Source organism: Solea senegalensis, linkage group LG11 (assembly GCF_019176455.1).
Source record: "Solea senegalensis isolate Sse05_10M linkage group LG11, IFAPA_SoseM_1, whole genome shotgun sequence".
NCBI lineage: Eukaryota > Metazoa > Chordata > Actinopteri > Pleuronectiformes > Soleidae > Solea > Solea senegalensis.
Window position 1 is genome coordinate 26,631,129 of NC_058031.1, and position 18,498 is coordinate 26,649,626.

An 18,498-nucleotide genomic window follows, 5' to 3' on the forward strand; every position below is an offset into this window, starting at 1 on the left:
GGTGGCATACAAAATAAACCGCTCTGGGTAAAATCCTCAAGGTGTCCACAGAGATTTCCCCAGGATTAATCTCAGTTTTTCTGGAGATTACACTGCTGACAAAGGGAAGACGCGTGAGCCTGCTGTTTCCCCAGGCACGGACATTACACCACACACACAGTCCAGGTAACTAGAAAGCTCCAACAACACTCCTATTTCAAGCCTATTTCATGGTATAGTAAGTGCACTAAATACAGAAACAAACACACATACATATGCCTTGTTGTCCCGTATGGAATAGATAATAATAAAGGACTCTCTCTCTCTCTCTCATGTACTGAAAAAGCTCAATTTATGTGCATCATCAAAACGAATAAAATAACAGTGTACGCCTACACTGTCGTTTGTGGTCTACAATGTTTTTCAACCCTTTTCCTTTTTAGACATTGTAATATGAAAAAAAAAGCGTCTTTTTTTTGTCTAAAGCAAACAAATATAATTAGGGAGGTGAAAAAGCCATACATTTAAAAAAACAAAAAAACACAAACATCAATATCAAAATGATCAGCAAGCCAACAAAACCAGCTAAATATGGTGTATTGCTGAACTCTCTAAACATGTTGCAGTTATAGCTCACACTGCGGGATAGATATGTTTTTCCACATCATAGGAAGACAGATAGTAAAGGGAGTGATAAAGTATATAAAATACCCACTGTTTAAAAAAGCAGTGCTAAACTATCATATTGCAACACCAAAGCTTGTCAGGTAAACACAGTCAATGTGACGTCCTTAAAGAAATGATTCATAAACAAGCGACTGATGAACCCATTCTGTGCCACAGCACGACACGCGACGCTTAAGTGTTAGCATTTATCTCCAGTCATTACAAAGGTGCCATTAAATGTACACACACACACACACACACACACACACGTATTGAAAAAGTCCAAGGACTAATCAGTGCTTGTCTTTTATTCTCCCCATCAGTGGAACCTGACAGAAGATAAAATGCTGCGTTCCATTTACATCGGAACTTGGAAGTCGGTGGTGGCAGTGTTGTCACCTCTGGGGAAAAACATCATGCCAGGCTCGCTGTAGTTAGCGATACCAGTCAATAAACAACCACGGACGTGGTACTTTGTGCTTTTCTCTGGTCCAGTTGGAACACTACTCCACTCCACTCTACTGGGTTTGGTTTCCCATGACTTCACAGTAGCAGAAGCACTTTATCTCTGTGTAAAAGATTAGTTCACAGCATTGTTGAGCACTTCCTGCAGTGCTGTTGCTTAATGCACCACACGCCTCAGTTCAACACTGACATGTTAGACATGTCCACGCATGTTCTCATGATTTAAGTCCTTGTAACTCATCTACAGTTTGGCATCGATCACACTGACGCCGTCTGTAATGGACTGAGTCGAGTAATGCTCCAACTGTAGAGTACCAAAAGCAACACGTGTCAATCACGCTCCGTGTATGATTGACTTTGATGATTGATTGTGTGAGGTACTCGGAGTTTCCAAGTTCCGACTACAAATGGAACGCAGAAAAAGGTCCATCCCACTTACCGGGATAGACACGTGCATATTCAGCTCCGTCCATCCCGCTGATCAATAATGAAGAAACTCAGCTCAACTCTTTGCTCTCACGTTCACACCGTCACCCGGGACACACAGACACATTTCCAATGTTTTTTTTTTTGTTTTGTTTTTTTGTGAAAAAACCTTTAGCTGACATCAGTGCTTGATTGAAATGACGACGTTAGCATTTTTCCTTGCTGCAAAATTCGGACAACTTGCCTGCAAGGAGAGAATGGAAGGATGGACTGATGGACTTCACTGAGTTGTATCAGGTCCTTAAGGTAGAGTGGCAAGTAAAGCACCCTTATTATTATCTTACCAGAGTATTCTCACATCGCAGCTTCACCCAAAGCTATATCAGATTGCTACCTACATTAATATACACACGAGAATATAAAATAGACTAAGGATCTATATTATTTTTTCATATTTATGGAGTTTTCATTTGCTGAAATTGTTCATATAACTGTTGATTCAAGTATCTACTTTAAGTCAAAATATTCTCTGATTGCACACGTTTTAGATTGAAGAAGAAATTAAATAACATTGGATTATTATTATTTTAATAAGACAAAACAAATCTGAAGTTAAACCAATAATAAGTGCTAGAGCAGCCTTTATTCAACAAGAACAGTTATGGCTTTGCGTGGTAAGTCATAATTAGTTAACCGTGATGCTCGTTACTCAGGTAAAGACAAATTTAGTTGTTTTTTTTTAATCTTCCCGCTCCTGTACCTGACAGCCATGATCGGCCAAGCTCAATACTCCGGAGTGCAAAAATACGAGAGGGGAGTGAGAAGGGTTAAAGTGCAAGGCATTAACTTTGAGCATCCAGGAAATCATACATATACATTTTTGTACGTTAATCTTCATCTGCTGTGGGTTTTTTCCTGTTTAATAAAAGATTTTCTTCCCTCAAACTCTATAAAAAGAATTTTTCTCCTCAGTTCTTTGACTCAAGCTTAAGCAGTAGCCAAAATATGGCTTCCTCTAACATGGTGTCCTCTGATTGTGCTGCAACGGTGCAACAGGCTTCACACAAAATTCACTCCTTCTGTCCAACGGTTAGCTTTGCCAGTCCTATTTTAGACAGAATATTTCAAGTTTCTCCTCATTGAAAATCAATTAAACAAGGCCATGCTAATGTTACTAACTCATACAGATGGAAATCATTGATGCTGCCTTTGTGTGGGAAAATGACGATATAACCATCAGTGACCCTTTGACATTGGTTTGGCTGTTACATCCACCAGAGGGCAGCGCAGATGTAAATGCCAGACTCTGCAGACAGCCACATCTGCAGGTTGAAATGGAATAGAACGTGGATTCAGGTGATAACTCGTGGAACTTCACACCCACATGGACCCTCATCATTGCACAAATGGAACCATGGGTAACGTACATGTGACCAGAACACAACACAAACCCAACGCAGCAGACGCAGAACAAGGAAAGTCCAGCCTGACCGTGAGAAGCACCAGGAAGTGGCCACATTGTTGTCACACGTCACGTGTTGTTACAATAAACCTTCACAGCACTGACGTATCTACGCTAGCTCACCTAGCCTGTCTCTCCCCCTCCTCTCCTCTGTCCCCCAGGTTTCCTTTCACCTCAACCGGTCGAGGCAGAGATTTCCTTTATTTCTCTCCACTGAAGCGTTGTGTTTGCTCATTGTGTGAACTGTTGTGTTTCTCTGTCTCCATGATGTTGTCTGTGTACAGAGACCTGAGATCGCGCTATACAAATAACATTGAATTGAATGGAATAGACCGTGTCTCAATCTCATTCGAGATTAAAGTCCCGCCCACTTCCAAGAGGCGTGGCCAACAAACATAGATGTAAATGCCTCTGTACACCGTAGGATAGACCTACAAACAATCAGACAATGATCTGGATCTGTCATGCAGAGCGACGCAAAACATGTCAACAAAGCTGCTAGTTTTCTAGGAGCGATGGCCGTGTAGTTAAAACGTCTCACTACTTACGGCCGGGGTGCGCTCTTGAGCAAGTCGCTAAAATACACGACAGCAACAGCTGAATCAAAAGACAGCTGCTCTTTGGGGGCCATACAAAAGTGGCTTCTCTGTTGCCATGGCGATAAGCCTCCCTCGAGAACACGGTTCCCTTTTTTTCTGAGATTCTAACTTTGGCCAAAACGGCGTCTTTGCCAAACCGAATCACCTTCATCCAGACAATTGTACTTTCACTAAAGTGCACAGCAATCCCGATGAGGTCAGTCACGGCAAAAACCAGCAGACTTACACAAATGACATGACAGAGATGTGATCCTGTGGCGTGTTGACGTGTTGCGTCACAAACTCTCTCTTCACAAAGTTCCACATATTTGTCTCAACTTCCTATGCTCATCGTGCATCACTGCCCCTGATGGTTTCTGGTGGTACTGTACTGCACGAGACAGATGACTTTGTCCGTCTACCCTTGAGCATAAATGCGCCCAATCACCTTCAGTGGTTTTCTGCTTTTTCAACCTCAGAACTGTGGACTTGTGATGTTTGTTTTCATCACGTCACGTGACGCTGTCCCAAACAATACAAATAAAAAGTTAAGCTCATATAGCAGTGGGAAAACATGGGGTGGAAAAAGATTTACAACTGAGCAACATTTTAGCTTATAAGGACATTTGCTTACTTGAAACATAAACGTTAAAAAATGAACCTAAAAGCAGAAAGAAATGAAAAAGGTTCAAAATGACATTGCACTACAGCACACACTGCCAAAAACATGACTGCTCAAGATCCGATTGGATGTGTTAGACTTGAAAACTATAAAATGGCATCATTGCTTTGAGTATATAGATATATAGATATAGATATTGTTTATGTACAAAGTACAGAATATCTGGGAAAGAAATGTGACAACAGTAGCTATCATTAAAGACTTCACCATGCGAATAGAATATCTTTTTTTTTTAAAACTTGTGGAGAGTATTACTTTCAATCTGTGGGAATAATCCCTCTGTTATCTAGAAGTGGGGATTTCATCTGTGAGGACGGCGGACAGCCCTGCTGTGAGATCAGAGGCTGCCTTCGTATGTGCCTTCAAACTGAGATCAAAATGGAATGGAAACAAAAATGACTGTTACATTAGAATTGGTTATAACAACAGACACATTAACTCTGGACTGTATTTGACTTCCTAATGGCCGATTTAGCTTTCCTCAAAGTCTCTGAGCTTCCTTTTTACAGTGAGCATCCTCTGTGGCTCCTGGGTGGACAAATGCACAGCTACTCTGACAGCGACAGCCTCTTGGGTTTGCTTCGTCTGCCAGCAGAAGGGACGGGCTGTCGGTTTGGGCCTGAATTAGCATTGTCCGATGGGTTGGGGATCGAGCTCGGAGGTTTTGTTGAGCACAAGGAAGGATCTGAGGCGGGGGTTGAGTTTTCAGTAACTGCAGGCGCTTCAATGTTTGTTTGAAGAGGTTCGACCACAGAGGGGCGCTCTTTGGGCTTGCGGCCCCTCTTCTTACCCGGTGCAGCACAGTTTGTCACCTCTGCTTTGACCCCGTTGTTCTGCGGCGCTTTATTCTTGCTGCTGGAGACCACTTCATTCTCGGCTGCACGAAACCAGTTCTGAAGAAACAACACAGATTGTTTTAGTCATCACCTGGAGCAATTACCCAACATGCAATAGTGTCACGGTCAAATAATCTCAAATAACTCTACACTCAATAGGACTGATAGATTTACACATGTAACCTAACACTTCTGTTTCAAAGTTACGTTCTCATCAGCTGGATTTCTCATAAAAGAACATCAACGTAAACATGATGTAGAAAATAATGAATGACTGATTGAAATCAGCAGTACAGTAATGTCACTTCCATGTGTCTCACCTGACGCCCTCTGCTGTATTCCAGTAGAAATGTCACACACACGCCTGTAGTCAGTCATTTGTTGTACTCAATGGTTTTTACTAGACGTATCATTTTTAAAAGAGCTAAAAGAGAGGGAGCAAAAATACTAACGATGGGCTGAACCCTCTGATAACGCTCCTCTGGTCCCAGCTCTTTTCAAAGAGAATATTTGTTTATTTCTTTTACAGGTGAGATAACTTGACGTGTGCTATAATAAAGCCATGTTCCCATCAGTACAGGACAGTACTTATTGTTTGTGTTTCCATGAGGATTTGTACCAAAATAACCAGCTCCTACTCTTCCATTATCTGACATCTTATCTTAGGGTACCAGAGTAAAATGGTACAGTGAGGTCTGGCTCCGCCCATGACAGTCAGCTGACTGGACTACAGACAAATGTCACGCCCTTGGGACAACCAGTGAACACTGTTGTGTCACGTTCCATGTCGTCGGTGGTTGTCGCTCTACATCAGTATCGAGCACTGTACTAGCTGTGCAGTGTAGAGCTGCCACAAACCATTCAATAATCCACGAGTCACCCATTTAAATTGACGTTCATTTCACCAGCTAACTAGCCAATTAGCTTACTGAGACGTCCCTCTTGCTCAGAATTGACTCGTGCATCGTCGTCGTGCAAGTTCCATCGCACATTCTTCTCTTTTATTTTGGTAAAATGCTCCCGAACTTTTCGAGCTCCGTTGCCGGCGTTGCCATGATTCTGTTTGGACATAACTTTTCTGGTGACATCACGGCTAACCCCGATTACCACGACTGCACAAGTGCACCAAGGACAGAAAGGCAGACAAGACAGTGGAAGGTGCAGCGTTAGTTTATAGAGAACAGTACAGTACAGGGTGTGACCCTGCATATCTCCTGTGGAGGATAAAGCTGTAGGAAATGGATGGATGGACAAACATTCATGGCTAAAGGCTAACCTACGAGCCCAAGATGAATGTGCATCACAGCGTTGCACAGGGAAAGACACTGGAATTTCTCTGACTTCATGTGTTTCTTGTGTTGCCACAGCCAATCAAACCCCACATGTGTTGCAGAGTTACAGAGTCCCACTGTGACGCCCTCAGGTGATAATCATTTAGTGGAAGAAGTGACTGATGAATTTGAGCAGAAGAACAAAGCAGTCTTCAAACATGACACTGTAGAGTTTGTGTGAACGACAGACGGAGACTGACTCACCTGTGAGTGTGTCTTGCTGATGTGGTACTTCACGCCGCTCTCTGAACTAAACTCCTTCTGACACAGCAGACAGGTGTACTTCCCCAGTTCTCCACCACCCTGCAAAACACACACACACACACACACACACACAGATAATAATAATGTTGACATTCACACTGTAGTTTATCTGTCTGGGCTGAATCTCAAAACATGACAAACATTATTTTATATCTTTTAAACCTATGGTTCTCAAACTGGGCTCCCTCTGCTGGCACTACCAGAGTCTGTGATCAGAGTGGAGCTGTGACCTTTGACCTGAGTCTGTAGAAAGTGAAAACAACTATAATAAACTCAATAATAACCATTTTATCGCGCTCCATTTTAATCTAATCTTACCACAGCAGTGTGTGAAGTATATGTGAGGAAGAGGAGGATGATGAGAGCAAATGATCTTATTAGGAATAAAGTCTGTAGCTGACTTTGCTCAGACTATTTACACCACGAGCACATTATTTTCATGTTGTTACTTCAAGAGCTCTATATTTCCTCTGGAGAGTTTTTCTTAGTGATGGACAGATGAAGCTTCATGAAGCATTGAAGCCTTTCATCCAGTTGGTTCACTCCAGCGCAAAGCTTCTTGAAGCTTCATTTGCTCTAGTAGGACATCTACTGGACGCAAAAATATCAGTGAAGCCTGTGAATAAAACTGTCAGCAAAATAAAGAAGTATGCAAAACATGTATATTGTAGTGATGGCAGTATACTGTGTATATATATATACTGGCAGTATGGAAAATGATTATTTGGAAATGATCATTTACAGTGAGGTGAGGGTGGTTGGGGTCTGGACAATGATTGTGCTTTTGTAACGTCATTGGTTTTTATTTAAAAACAACCGTTTCTCCACTGTGGCAGGTCTTAAGCGATTTCTTTTTTTTGCTTTGGAAAACACCCACTCACAGGGCACAGATGAGGCAGGCATACACAAGAATGCCACTGCTAACTTATATAAATGGGGATAGACATATTTCTGTCTCTCCCAGTGTTGAAGGGGGTCCTCCAGCCTTCCAATATTTGGCTCCATCATGTAGCGTTGGACCTCAATATTTGCGTCGGCTATCATGTTTTATTATTATTATTATTTATTATCTCTACCTCTCTCCAAACTATCTCTGACTCTATCCAAACTGTCTCCAAACTCTCACTGACCGCAACTCTCCATCAAACATATGGAGCCTGAGGGGTTTATATCGCTGTCAAAACTGGTACAGCCGGGCAGCGAGGCTTCGGACGTCATCATTTTCAGCTCCTCCCCTAAATGAAGCAAGTCTCGATATGCTCATCGTGGAAACGCCCCCTCCGCTACTCGGCACACGCCTCGAAGCCTCGATACGGACCGTCGCATCATTATTTTTCATATACTGTGATGACTGTCATAATTACTTCCTCTTTAGTCTTGTTATTATCTAATGTGTTCATTTTCACACATTACTATTTACCTGGCTGCAGTTGGCGAGATGAGCTTTAAGTCCTGACACGCTGGAATAGACAGCTTCACAGTTCTGAGACAAAACAGAAACAAAGAGGAAAAAATGTCAAAAAGAAGGGGCACAATATATTAATATACAGTATATTAATAAAAACACATAAACAACAAAGGCTGGGCAATATGGCTTATAAAGGTCTGTTGTGTAGGACTAGATGTTGCTATTGTTAAAAATAAATAAAAATATATAAACACAGGACCAATGGCACTCTGTGGGATGGTCAACTGAGTGATGGCATCCATTGGGTTGTCAAGTGGGCGCCCTCCTTCTTGGGTGTTTCGCTGATAGCCCACGACACCTCCAGAGGGTTCAGCAGTGAATCCCAGCGTCCCAGGTTCACTCCCTAGATGCCATCAACTCATTTGAAGGCCCAGGCAGAGTCCTTCCTCTTCATCCACAGCCACTGGCTGCCATTCTCAGCAGCCCTGGAGATGTCTTTTACTGCCTGACGATGGGCCTTCCCTGGCACTCCAAACTCCCTGAGTAGCCTGGATGTTGAGGTGGCTACGAACCCTCTGCAGCCTACTTCCACTGGGCATACCTTCGGTTTCAAGCCTTGTTGTTGGGCGTCAGCTGCAAGTTCAGCGTACCTCAGCTTCTTGTGTTCGTAGGCCTCCTCCACTGCACTCTCCCAGGGCACCGTGAGCTCGATGATGTACACTAGCTTGAGTGAGGCTGACCACAGAACAAGGTCCGGTCACAAGTTGGTGGATGCAATCTCAGCTGGGAAGCAGAGCTTCGTGCTCAAGACCACTCCTCCCTTCCTGCACGATGTCCCTGTGTCTGAGTGTTGCCTTTGCCTTCTCAGTTGCAGCTAATGGGGTCCACTTCCTCCCAGTGGCCAGGATGGGGGCAGTTTGGGCTACAAATGGATTGGTTGAGTCCAGTAGCATCATCTCCAGTCTGACTTTGGCGCACTTGTACTCTGCCAGACTGGAAATGGCCAGGTGTAGCATCCCTTTACCATAGAGACCAAGACACTTTCTTACGTATGAGCTGACCAGTCTCTTTTCCACCTTTGAGAGCGGGACTTCATAGAGGGTAAGTGGCCACAGGAGACGTGGAAGTAGTCCGTACTGCATACACCAGAGCTTCAGCTTGCCATGAAGCCGGATTCTGTTGATGTTCTACAGGCCGCTGGCTACCTCCTTCCTGAGCTGCTCTATTTGCTCTTTGTCTTTGAGGGAGGCATCATACCAATGACCTAGACTCTTCACAGGCTTCTCGGAGACCGCTGGAATGGGTTCCTCGCAATGTGAAAGCGGTGGTCTTGACGATTGAGATGCTTCTGGACTTGCTCAGCTTGATCTTCATGCTATGTTTTCCTGGAGCTTCCCAAGTAACCGTACAAGCCTTGGTCGGGATGAATGTTGTGACGTCGTCCATGTAGGCTCTGACCGGTGGCAACCGTAGCCCAGGCCTTATCCACTGTCCGCCAACCACCCATTGAGAGGCCCGAATGATGACCTCCATGGCAAGGGTGAAGGCCAGTGGGGAGATGGTTCAGCCGGCCATGACTCCCACTTCCAGGTGTTGCCAGGAAGTCCTGGAAGTAGGCCTTGACAAGGGATGTGAGAGCTGCTGGGACCCTGAAGTAGGCAAAGGCTGTCCACAGGAGGTTGTGAGGGACTGAACCAAAAGCGTTTGCGAGATCCAGGAACACCACATGGAGCTCTGTGCCCTCCTTCTTGGCGACCTGGATCTGATGCCAAATGACACTGGCATGCTCCACACAACCGGAGAAGATATCAGTATAATGGATATTAGTAGGCTATATCCCATTATAGGAGATATATGGGGATATAAAGCTGCACAAACCATTCTCGAACATCTCAAAAGAAATTATTCTTTTGAGATGTTTGCGCTTCTTAAAGGAGAGTATAAAGTATATATCATATCTAATATACAATATTTAGTGTATTTCACAAATGTATTCAATATAATAAATATGATGATTGTCAATACAACAGCCTTTAAAAGCAGGAAAAGTCATCAGGATATGACGATATCCAACACCTGAGACCATACATTGTCTCCTGTCACAATACAAATATAATATCAATATAAAAATACATTCTCAGCAAACTGTGACACAGTGAGGAGCCAGTGGTTGTTCTTACTTCATTGGTGCAGCAGATGAAACCCTTCTCTTTGACTTGGTTCTTCCAGGTCTCCAGGAGCTCTGGGCTAAAGTTGGGGAGGCCGGGTCGTGTGTAGTTTAACTGTACACAACAAGTTAGCATCTATATCATTATATAACATTAGTAACATATTATATTTCTTTGCGTGTGAGCTCTCGTCTCAGTTCTGTGTCACATTGTAAATCTTGACTTTTTAGCCATGGCTCACGCTAATGCCCGCAACTTATTGCCCACTGTCATGTTTCAGCTCGGCCACAGCTGTTGTCACCTATGGCTTATATGTAATTGGAAACGATGACACTGATGAAAATCTACAGCTGATCATATTCATCACTTTTTTCCACGTACACCCTCCGAGATTGACTCAAATGATTAAACACACAGGAAGTTTGTTTCTGTATAATTATTCTCCCTGCTCCTCTCTCTTACTTTGACTTAGACGACAGTGTGGCTCCATTGCTTTGCTTGTGCTGCGTGTGTCTCATTTATATAGAACTGACCACTCAAAGCTGCTTTACACTGCACCCATTCATCTGTGTGCCAGTGCATTTCCTATCACACGTCTTTTAAACCCAGGCACAGCCGTCAGGAGTAACATGGGGTTAAGTGTCTTGCCCAAGGACACGTGGGTATGTAGACTAGTAAGGCCAGGAATAGAACCCACAACTCACTCCTCCAATAAACTACTGTTGCCCCACTAGTGGCAACATGATGAGATGATGTTTCTGCTCAGACAGTGCAGAGCTGAACGGTTAGAATAAATATCTAACTGTGATTCCTGTGTTTGATTCACAGTACTCGAGGGAACGGTGTTTTTTACATGATTATTCCTGACGCGGGCCAGTCAGGCTGCAGGTGGAGCACATTAATACATCTTGGCCAATATCTGATAATACATTTTAAAGCCAATATTGGCCGATACCGAGGTCATGCTGATAACATGGTGCATCCCCATTATTGACACATAGTGTCCCGAGTGCTCACCCTCTTGCTGTCAGGCACCAGGTCGTCTTTGATGCGTCTCTTGGTGCCCCAGTCTTTGGCCAGCTCATCCTCTGCGATCTCTTGCAGGTGGAACACTGCCACCTGGGCTGAACGGCGCCTCACTCTGCCACTGGGGGTCCGCTCAAAGTCCTCCCCCTGGCTCTCATTCCGCACTGCTTTGTCAGCGACTGACTCCCTCTCTTTTTCTTTCCCCCTCTCTTTCTGCCTGGTTTCTCTTTGCTTCTCTTTGGGCTCTTTGGAGGGAGATTTCTTCTGCCAGTCCATCTTCTCAGGCTGGTTTTGCTCCTTCTTGCCTCCTGCTGGAGACTCCTCTGACAGTACCTGCAGGAGCAGTGTAGAGGGACACTTCTTTAGCCTTCCTGTAATGTTCAATTTAATCTGCTTTAACAACTTTCCTGAAACATAAACCCTGTGTTTTTCTTCTGATTTCACTTGAGACAAACAACAACCAAAACAAACCCCCGTCTTCTGAAGCGAACTCCGCCCCAATGCCTGGTTTGCCAAGAAGTGGGCTGAGAGCTGAGTGGGGGATTCGGGGGTCATTGAAGGGGGTGTGGTCTGGTAGTGATATCTGATTGCAGGTGAGAGAAAGGTGACAAATGGTGTGTTTCCACCGGCTCTACTCGCCTTGCCTCGGCATGGTTAAGTTGCGTTTCCACTAGCATAGTACCTGGTTTTTACTACCTGCTCTGGTGAGGTTCCAAACGAGCTCAATAGGAACTATGGGTGACTGCCAGCTACTGATTGATTTCTCTTTACGACCTGCGTCTGAGCGTCATGCTTGTGATTCCACTTCCTGCTCCACTTGTTACATTGCCATAAAAATGTGTAGGTATATAAGAAGTAAAATAAGTCTATAATTCCCATACACACATGTTCCCATACCTGAACATCCAACACCCCAGGCTCTAGATTAAACATGTTGCCATATATTAAGGTTTCTTTGTCTCTAGCAGTTGCACATGAACTACAGATGGTACACGCTTTTTCATAAAGTAAATGTGATTTGTATTGATATAAGAACACTGGTCACATTAGACCACACATGATTTGTATTGATATAAGAACACTGGTCACATTAGATTTGTATTGATATATATATGATTTGTATTGATATAAGAACACTGGTCACATTAGACCATATATGATTTGTTGATATAAGAACACTGGTCATACCAGATTGATATAAGAACTGGTCACTTAGACCACACATGATTCGTATTGATATAAGAACACTGGTAGAGACCACACATGATTCGTATTGATATAAGAACACTGGTCACATTAGACCACACATGATTTGTATTGATATAAGAACACTGGTCACATTAGACCATATATGATTTGTATTGATATAAGAACACTGGTCACATTAGACCACACACTCCATGAACACCATGAGAAAATGAAATCTTCCACATGAACCACTGTTTTCTCACCCTTTCTTTGCCGGTGTTGTTGTTGTTGTCAGTTGTATTGTCCTTGTTGTTGCTGCTGCTGTTGTTGTTATTGGTGGCAGCTGTGGCAGTGATGGTTGCTGAGTGTTCAGCACGTATATGGTAGTCTCTGCCGGCTGTGGAGTGGTAGGTTTTTCCACAGTGCTGACACAGAAACACAGGCTTCTCGTCATCAGAAAACTCCCCTCCACAGCGCTTCTGGTGGTACTGGTAACCCGTCAGACTGGAGAAATGGGCCGAGCAACCCTGTATGTGTGTGTGTGTGCGTTCAAGGTCAGTGACAGAAATGGAAAACAGAATAAAAACACATATGCAGCCTATATCAAAGACAACACTTGTTGTTATTGCGTCATCAACATGCTGCACATGCAGCACAGATTTTGGAACCGCGCACAAAGAACGCGTTGGGTGTGCGAGGACACCTCAACATTTACTGTACTCAAGTATCAAAAGTCATTTTCTGATATAAAATCTACTTAAGTATTAGAAGAGAAAGTATTTAAACAAAGTGAGCAATTACAATTTGAATATGACATTTATTGTGGCTTCTAAATAATAAAAGCCTAATAATAAGTACAGGCCAACAACTTCAAACAATTAACCTCATGAATGGTGACACACTCTCTCTCTGTCAACTTCCCTGTGTCTGTTTGTATTTTTGAAACTTTTGGAGTCTGTGGAACTTCCCCACGTCACACTGTGTTTTAATTCAACTTGGATTATCTGCGTGAGCTCGCGAGCTCACCATTTGGCCGCTCAGCTGTCAGCTGAGAGCTGAAACAGCTGAGCGCTGAAACCCAGCGTCCAGAGTGTACAACAGAACCCCGGAGACCAGAGTCTCGGTGTCGGACACGGCACACAACGAGCCGCTGGTGGAGTGGCTCAGTGGTTAAGACCGGTACCCTGTGTGCGAAAGACATCATAGTCGCAATGGTCGCAAGTTCGATTCCACCCCTGGCTGATTGTACTCAATTCAATTGTAAGTCGCTTTGGATAAAAGCGTCTGCTAAATGACATGTAATGTAATGTTTTAAATTCACTTGGAGCTGAAATCTGCGGCTAACAGCTGAGCGGCTAACAGCTGGTGCCGCTTAAAACAACTAGCGACAACAAACAGGCATTGTGTCACTAACTCAGCTTTTATTTTGTAGATGGTTAAAGGAAATGTATCGGAGTAAAAGTAAAAGTATTTGTACTTTGTTACATTACAACACTGTCTAGAGTATACAACGGCCTTAAGACAGCAATAAACCAACTACTCCTGTGTCCTGCAAAAATAAATCAAAAATAAATCAAACAGCTACTTTTGTGAGTGTTTTACAAACATCAGTGAACATATTAGATACTGTAGACCACAGCTGATGCAGATTTGATGAGTTGAGACTTTTGTTAAGAGGCTAGAATCAGTTGTTTCAGTTATTTCGCTCATGCTTGACCCCGTTTGCTCTTTGGTAAACCAGCAAACCAAATGCAATGTGTTTAACACTCTGAACTCTCCCTCATCCCTCATCATGAAACAATGAGTATATTTGGTTATTATTGTGTGGGTTGTCTTAAGAAAACATGAGGAAGCTGCTCATTCTTCAGTGAGTGACGACGTCACTGTACAGGCTCTAGTTTTCACAGCGCTCTCTCTCCACACTCTCTGGGTGAGTAATGGGAAGCAGAGTGTTGGCAACATGTCAACAACGGGGCATGAAGGAGAAAGGATGGAAGGAGGGAAGTCGAAGGAGGCAGAGACAGGAGAAAAGGAGAAAGTGGCTCGTGAGGAGAGAGGGAAACGTGTCATTAGAAGTTGGACAAATACAAATGAATGACAGAGGTGGAGAAGGAGAGGAAAAGAGGACTGTGCATACCTCACTAGGACATTTGATTCGTCCCATCTGTTTGAGAACTCGACGCAGCCTCTCTCTCTCCTCATGCTCGTCGCCCGTCTGGCCTTCACTCCCCGACGGCTGAGGAAAACAAAAACAGTGTTGAAATTCATATGTGTGTCCCACCAACACAATCATCAACTATTACTGCATTATTAACTGATGACTGAATGAAACATTTATTTTCATAATCTGGTTTCTTTGCACCATAAAACAAGGAAAAACGGATTCATTTTGGTTTTTGGAAAATCATTTTGAGCTTTGGCAAACAATCCTTTATCAACCAAACAAGCAGATTATCATTTAAGAAAATGCCTGTTTTTCATCTTCATTGTGTTAGGATGATCGATTCACTGCAATACGTTTATGACAACTGTCTAACTCGTGTTTTCACTGGAGTCAAGACCAGAACAACAGATGGTGCCAGTGAGGAGGAAGATGAGGATGAGGAGACAGTCTGGATCTAGGATTCCCAGTGGAGAGACATTCATGTGTTTTCTAATGTGTTTTCAAACAGAGGAAAAAGAGAAAGGCAGATGCAACCAGAGCTTTCTGCAAAGTTTTAGGAGGAGATGAGATACACCTTCATTTACACAGTCAGGGGGAGGAAGCAAAGGAAGGTACAAGATTACGGATCAATAATAACATAATAACCACCTGCCAACAGGGATATTGATAGATACACATCCTGCGTCACTGACACATTCAAATGTAACCTGCTTGAAAGGATATCTTTGTTTTTGCAGTCACCAAAATGTTCTATATATTTGGGATGTGTCGTGTTCAGACCGCAGCGTTAATACCTGTACTGTCGCTTTAAGAGTCCAAGTCATTCAGGTGCTTCTCTCAGTTTGAGCCTGACGAGCTGAGAGGAGGTCATGTATTCGTTTGTCATCTTTCAACATTTATTTGGGTTTTTGGATAATGCAAACCTTGTTTTATACATGTACAAATGTTAGTTACTAGGTTGTGAGCATGCAGTTAATGTGTCAATTGAATATAAACCTTATAAACAGACTTTTCCTGGCTTTAAATTAGACATGTTTCCATGTGCTCGTCTACAGGGTTTCTGTCTGTTTATCTGCTGACAGGAGCTTGAGACTCGTGTGCTGTGTGGAGGAGACTGTTACAGAGCCTTATGTGTGTAATTCATCTGACATAGTGTTTACATGTGTTTACACTGGTTACTTTGCATGGAGAAGGAATTCATGTTTTCAAACACGTTTAACATTTCATAATGTATTTAATTCATTTTCACATTTTTATTGAAGTATTTAAGTAAGTATGTATGTTTGCTGTTAAATACTAAAAGTTGTAGCAGTCATGTATGTATGAGCTGTTGGAGTCTGACTAGCTGAGGGGAGGAGCTTGAGACTCGTGTGCTGTGTGGAGGAAACTACATGTTACAGAGCCTTGTACAGACACATCCACCATCCTGCCTTCATTAAAGAGCCACCAGTAGCTGGTGGTTGAACGGGTCCTTTCTTCATTCAGCGCAACATAGAACACAACAGAGAACACAACAGAGAACATAACATAGAACACAACATAGAACATAACATAGAACACAACAGAGAACACAACATAGAACATAACATAGAACACAACATAGAACACAACATAGAACATAACATAGAACATAGAACACAACATATAAATATAGAACACAATAGAACATAACATAGAACATAGAACACAACATATAAATATAAATATAGAACACATAATATAGAACACAAATATATATAAGATAGAACACAACATAGAATAGAACATAACATAGAACTAATATAGAACATATAAATATAACATATAACACAACATAGAATAGAACATAACATAGAACATAACATAGAACATATAGAACATATAAATATAAATAGAACATAGAATAACATAGAACACAACATAAAACATAAATATAGAACACAACATAATAGAACATAGAACATATATAGAACACAACATAGAACACATAGAACATAACATAGAACATAAACATAACATATAAATAGAACATACATTAATTACATTACATGTATAGAATTTTATCCAAATACAAAATAGAAACAAATAGAACAAATAGAACATAAATAGAACATAACATATAAATAGAACACAACATAGAACACAACATAGAACATAACATAGAACACAACATAGAAACATATAAAATATAACATAGAACATAACATATAAATAATATAGAACATAAATAGAACACAACATAGAGACATAACATAGAACATAACATAGAGACACAATATAGAACATAACATAGAACATAACATAGCACAACATAGAACATAACATTAAGAATACAACATAGAACACAAATAGAAACACAACATATAGAGACATATAGAACATAGAACACAACATAGAACATAACATAGAACACAACATAGAACATAACATAGAACATAACATAGAACACAAATAGAAATAACAACATAGAACACAAATATAGAACACAACATAGAACACAACATAGAACATAACATAGATAGAACACAATAAAATATAGAACACAACATAAACAACATAGAACACAACATAAATAGATAGAACACAATATAGAACACAACATAGAAGAACATAAAATAAACATAACATAGAACACAACATAAAACACAACATAGAACACAACATAGAACATAACATAGAACATAACATAGAACATATAGAACATAACATACATAGAACACAACATAGAACACAACATAGAACATAGAACACAACATACACATAACATAGAACACAACATAAAACACAACATAGAACACAACCTAGAACATATCATAGAACACAACATAGAACACAACATAGAACATAACATAGAACATAAATATAGAACATTACATTACATGTCATTTAAGGCAGCTTTTATCAAAGCGACTTACAAATAGAACACAACATAGAACACAACATAGAACATAACATAGAACACAACATAGAACCTAGAACATAACATAGAACATAACATAGAACACAACATATAGATAGATAACATAATAACATAGAACACAAAAAAGAACACAATATAGAAGAACACAACATAGAACACAACATAGAACACAAATACACAACATAGAACATAACATAGAACACAACATAGAACACAACATAAAACATAACATAGAATAAAACACAACATAGAATAACATAGAACATATAGAACACAACATAGAATACAACATAGAACACAAATAGAACACAAATAGAACATAACATAGAACAAATAGAAACACAAATAAAAACATAACATAGAACACAACATAAAAACACAACATAGAACACAACATAAGACATAACATAGAACACAAATATAGAACACAAAGAGAACACAACATAGAACAAAACATAGAACACAATATAAAACACAAATAGAACACAACATAGAACATAACATAGAACACAACATAGAACACAACATAGAACAAAACATAGAACACAACATAGAACACAACATAGAACACAACATTAGAACTTCTATGTCCCTCCTGGTCCCAGAGCACTCTGATGCACGCACACACACACACACACACACACACACACACACACATTCATACAGTACGACTTAAACACACACACTAACTCACCTTTACAACAACAACAACAACAACAACACCTGTGTGTGTGTCATAATATGTAGTGAAGATTCTCCACTTATAGTGTGCATGAAATCCTGTGTCTCTTTCAAACACACATACACCGTCACCTTCACGCCTCTCACCCATTATCACTTCCTTTCATCATGGCCTTCAAAATAAGAGGCTTTGGCTTTTTGCTCATTTAACTAACTTTCATCAAATTAGTTTGTATTTCATATATTATTTTCAATGTTGTATAAATGTCTCTGTG

At 41.3% G+C, this 18,498-nt stretch overlaps 1 protein-coding gene across 6 annotated transcripts in view; it reads right to left on the bottom strand.

Moving 5' to 3' along the window:
- Positions 1-3,270: 3,270 nt before the first annotated feature.
- The window catches only part of znf512b (zinc finger protein 512B), a 50,611-nt gene continuing 35,383 nt past the window's right edge, over positions 3,271-18,498 (bottom strand). For all 6 annotated transcript variants that reach the window (XM_044038774.1, XM_044038772.1, XM_044038768.1 and 3 more), the window contains 7 exons: positions 14,617-14,715; positions 12,743-13,006; positions 11,283-11,624; positions 10,278-10,379; positions 8,110-8,172; positions 6,630-6,728; positions 3,271-5,151 (listed from right to left, as the gene is read on the bottom strand). In XM_044038774.1, the coding sequence (XP_043894709.1) occupies positions 4,807-5,151; positions 6,630-6,728; positions 8,110-8,172; positions 10,278-10,379; positions 11,283-11,624; positions 12,743-13,006; positions 14,617-14,715 (1,314 nt within the window). In that variant the 3' untranslated portion in view covers positions 3,271-4,806. The remainder of the gene's footprint in view (positions 5,152-6,629; positions 6,729-8,109; positions 8,173-10,277; positions 10,380-11,282; positions 11,625-12,742; positions 13,007-14,616; positions 14,716-18,498) is intronic.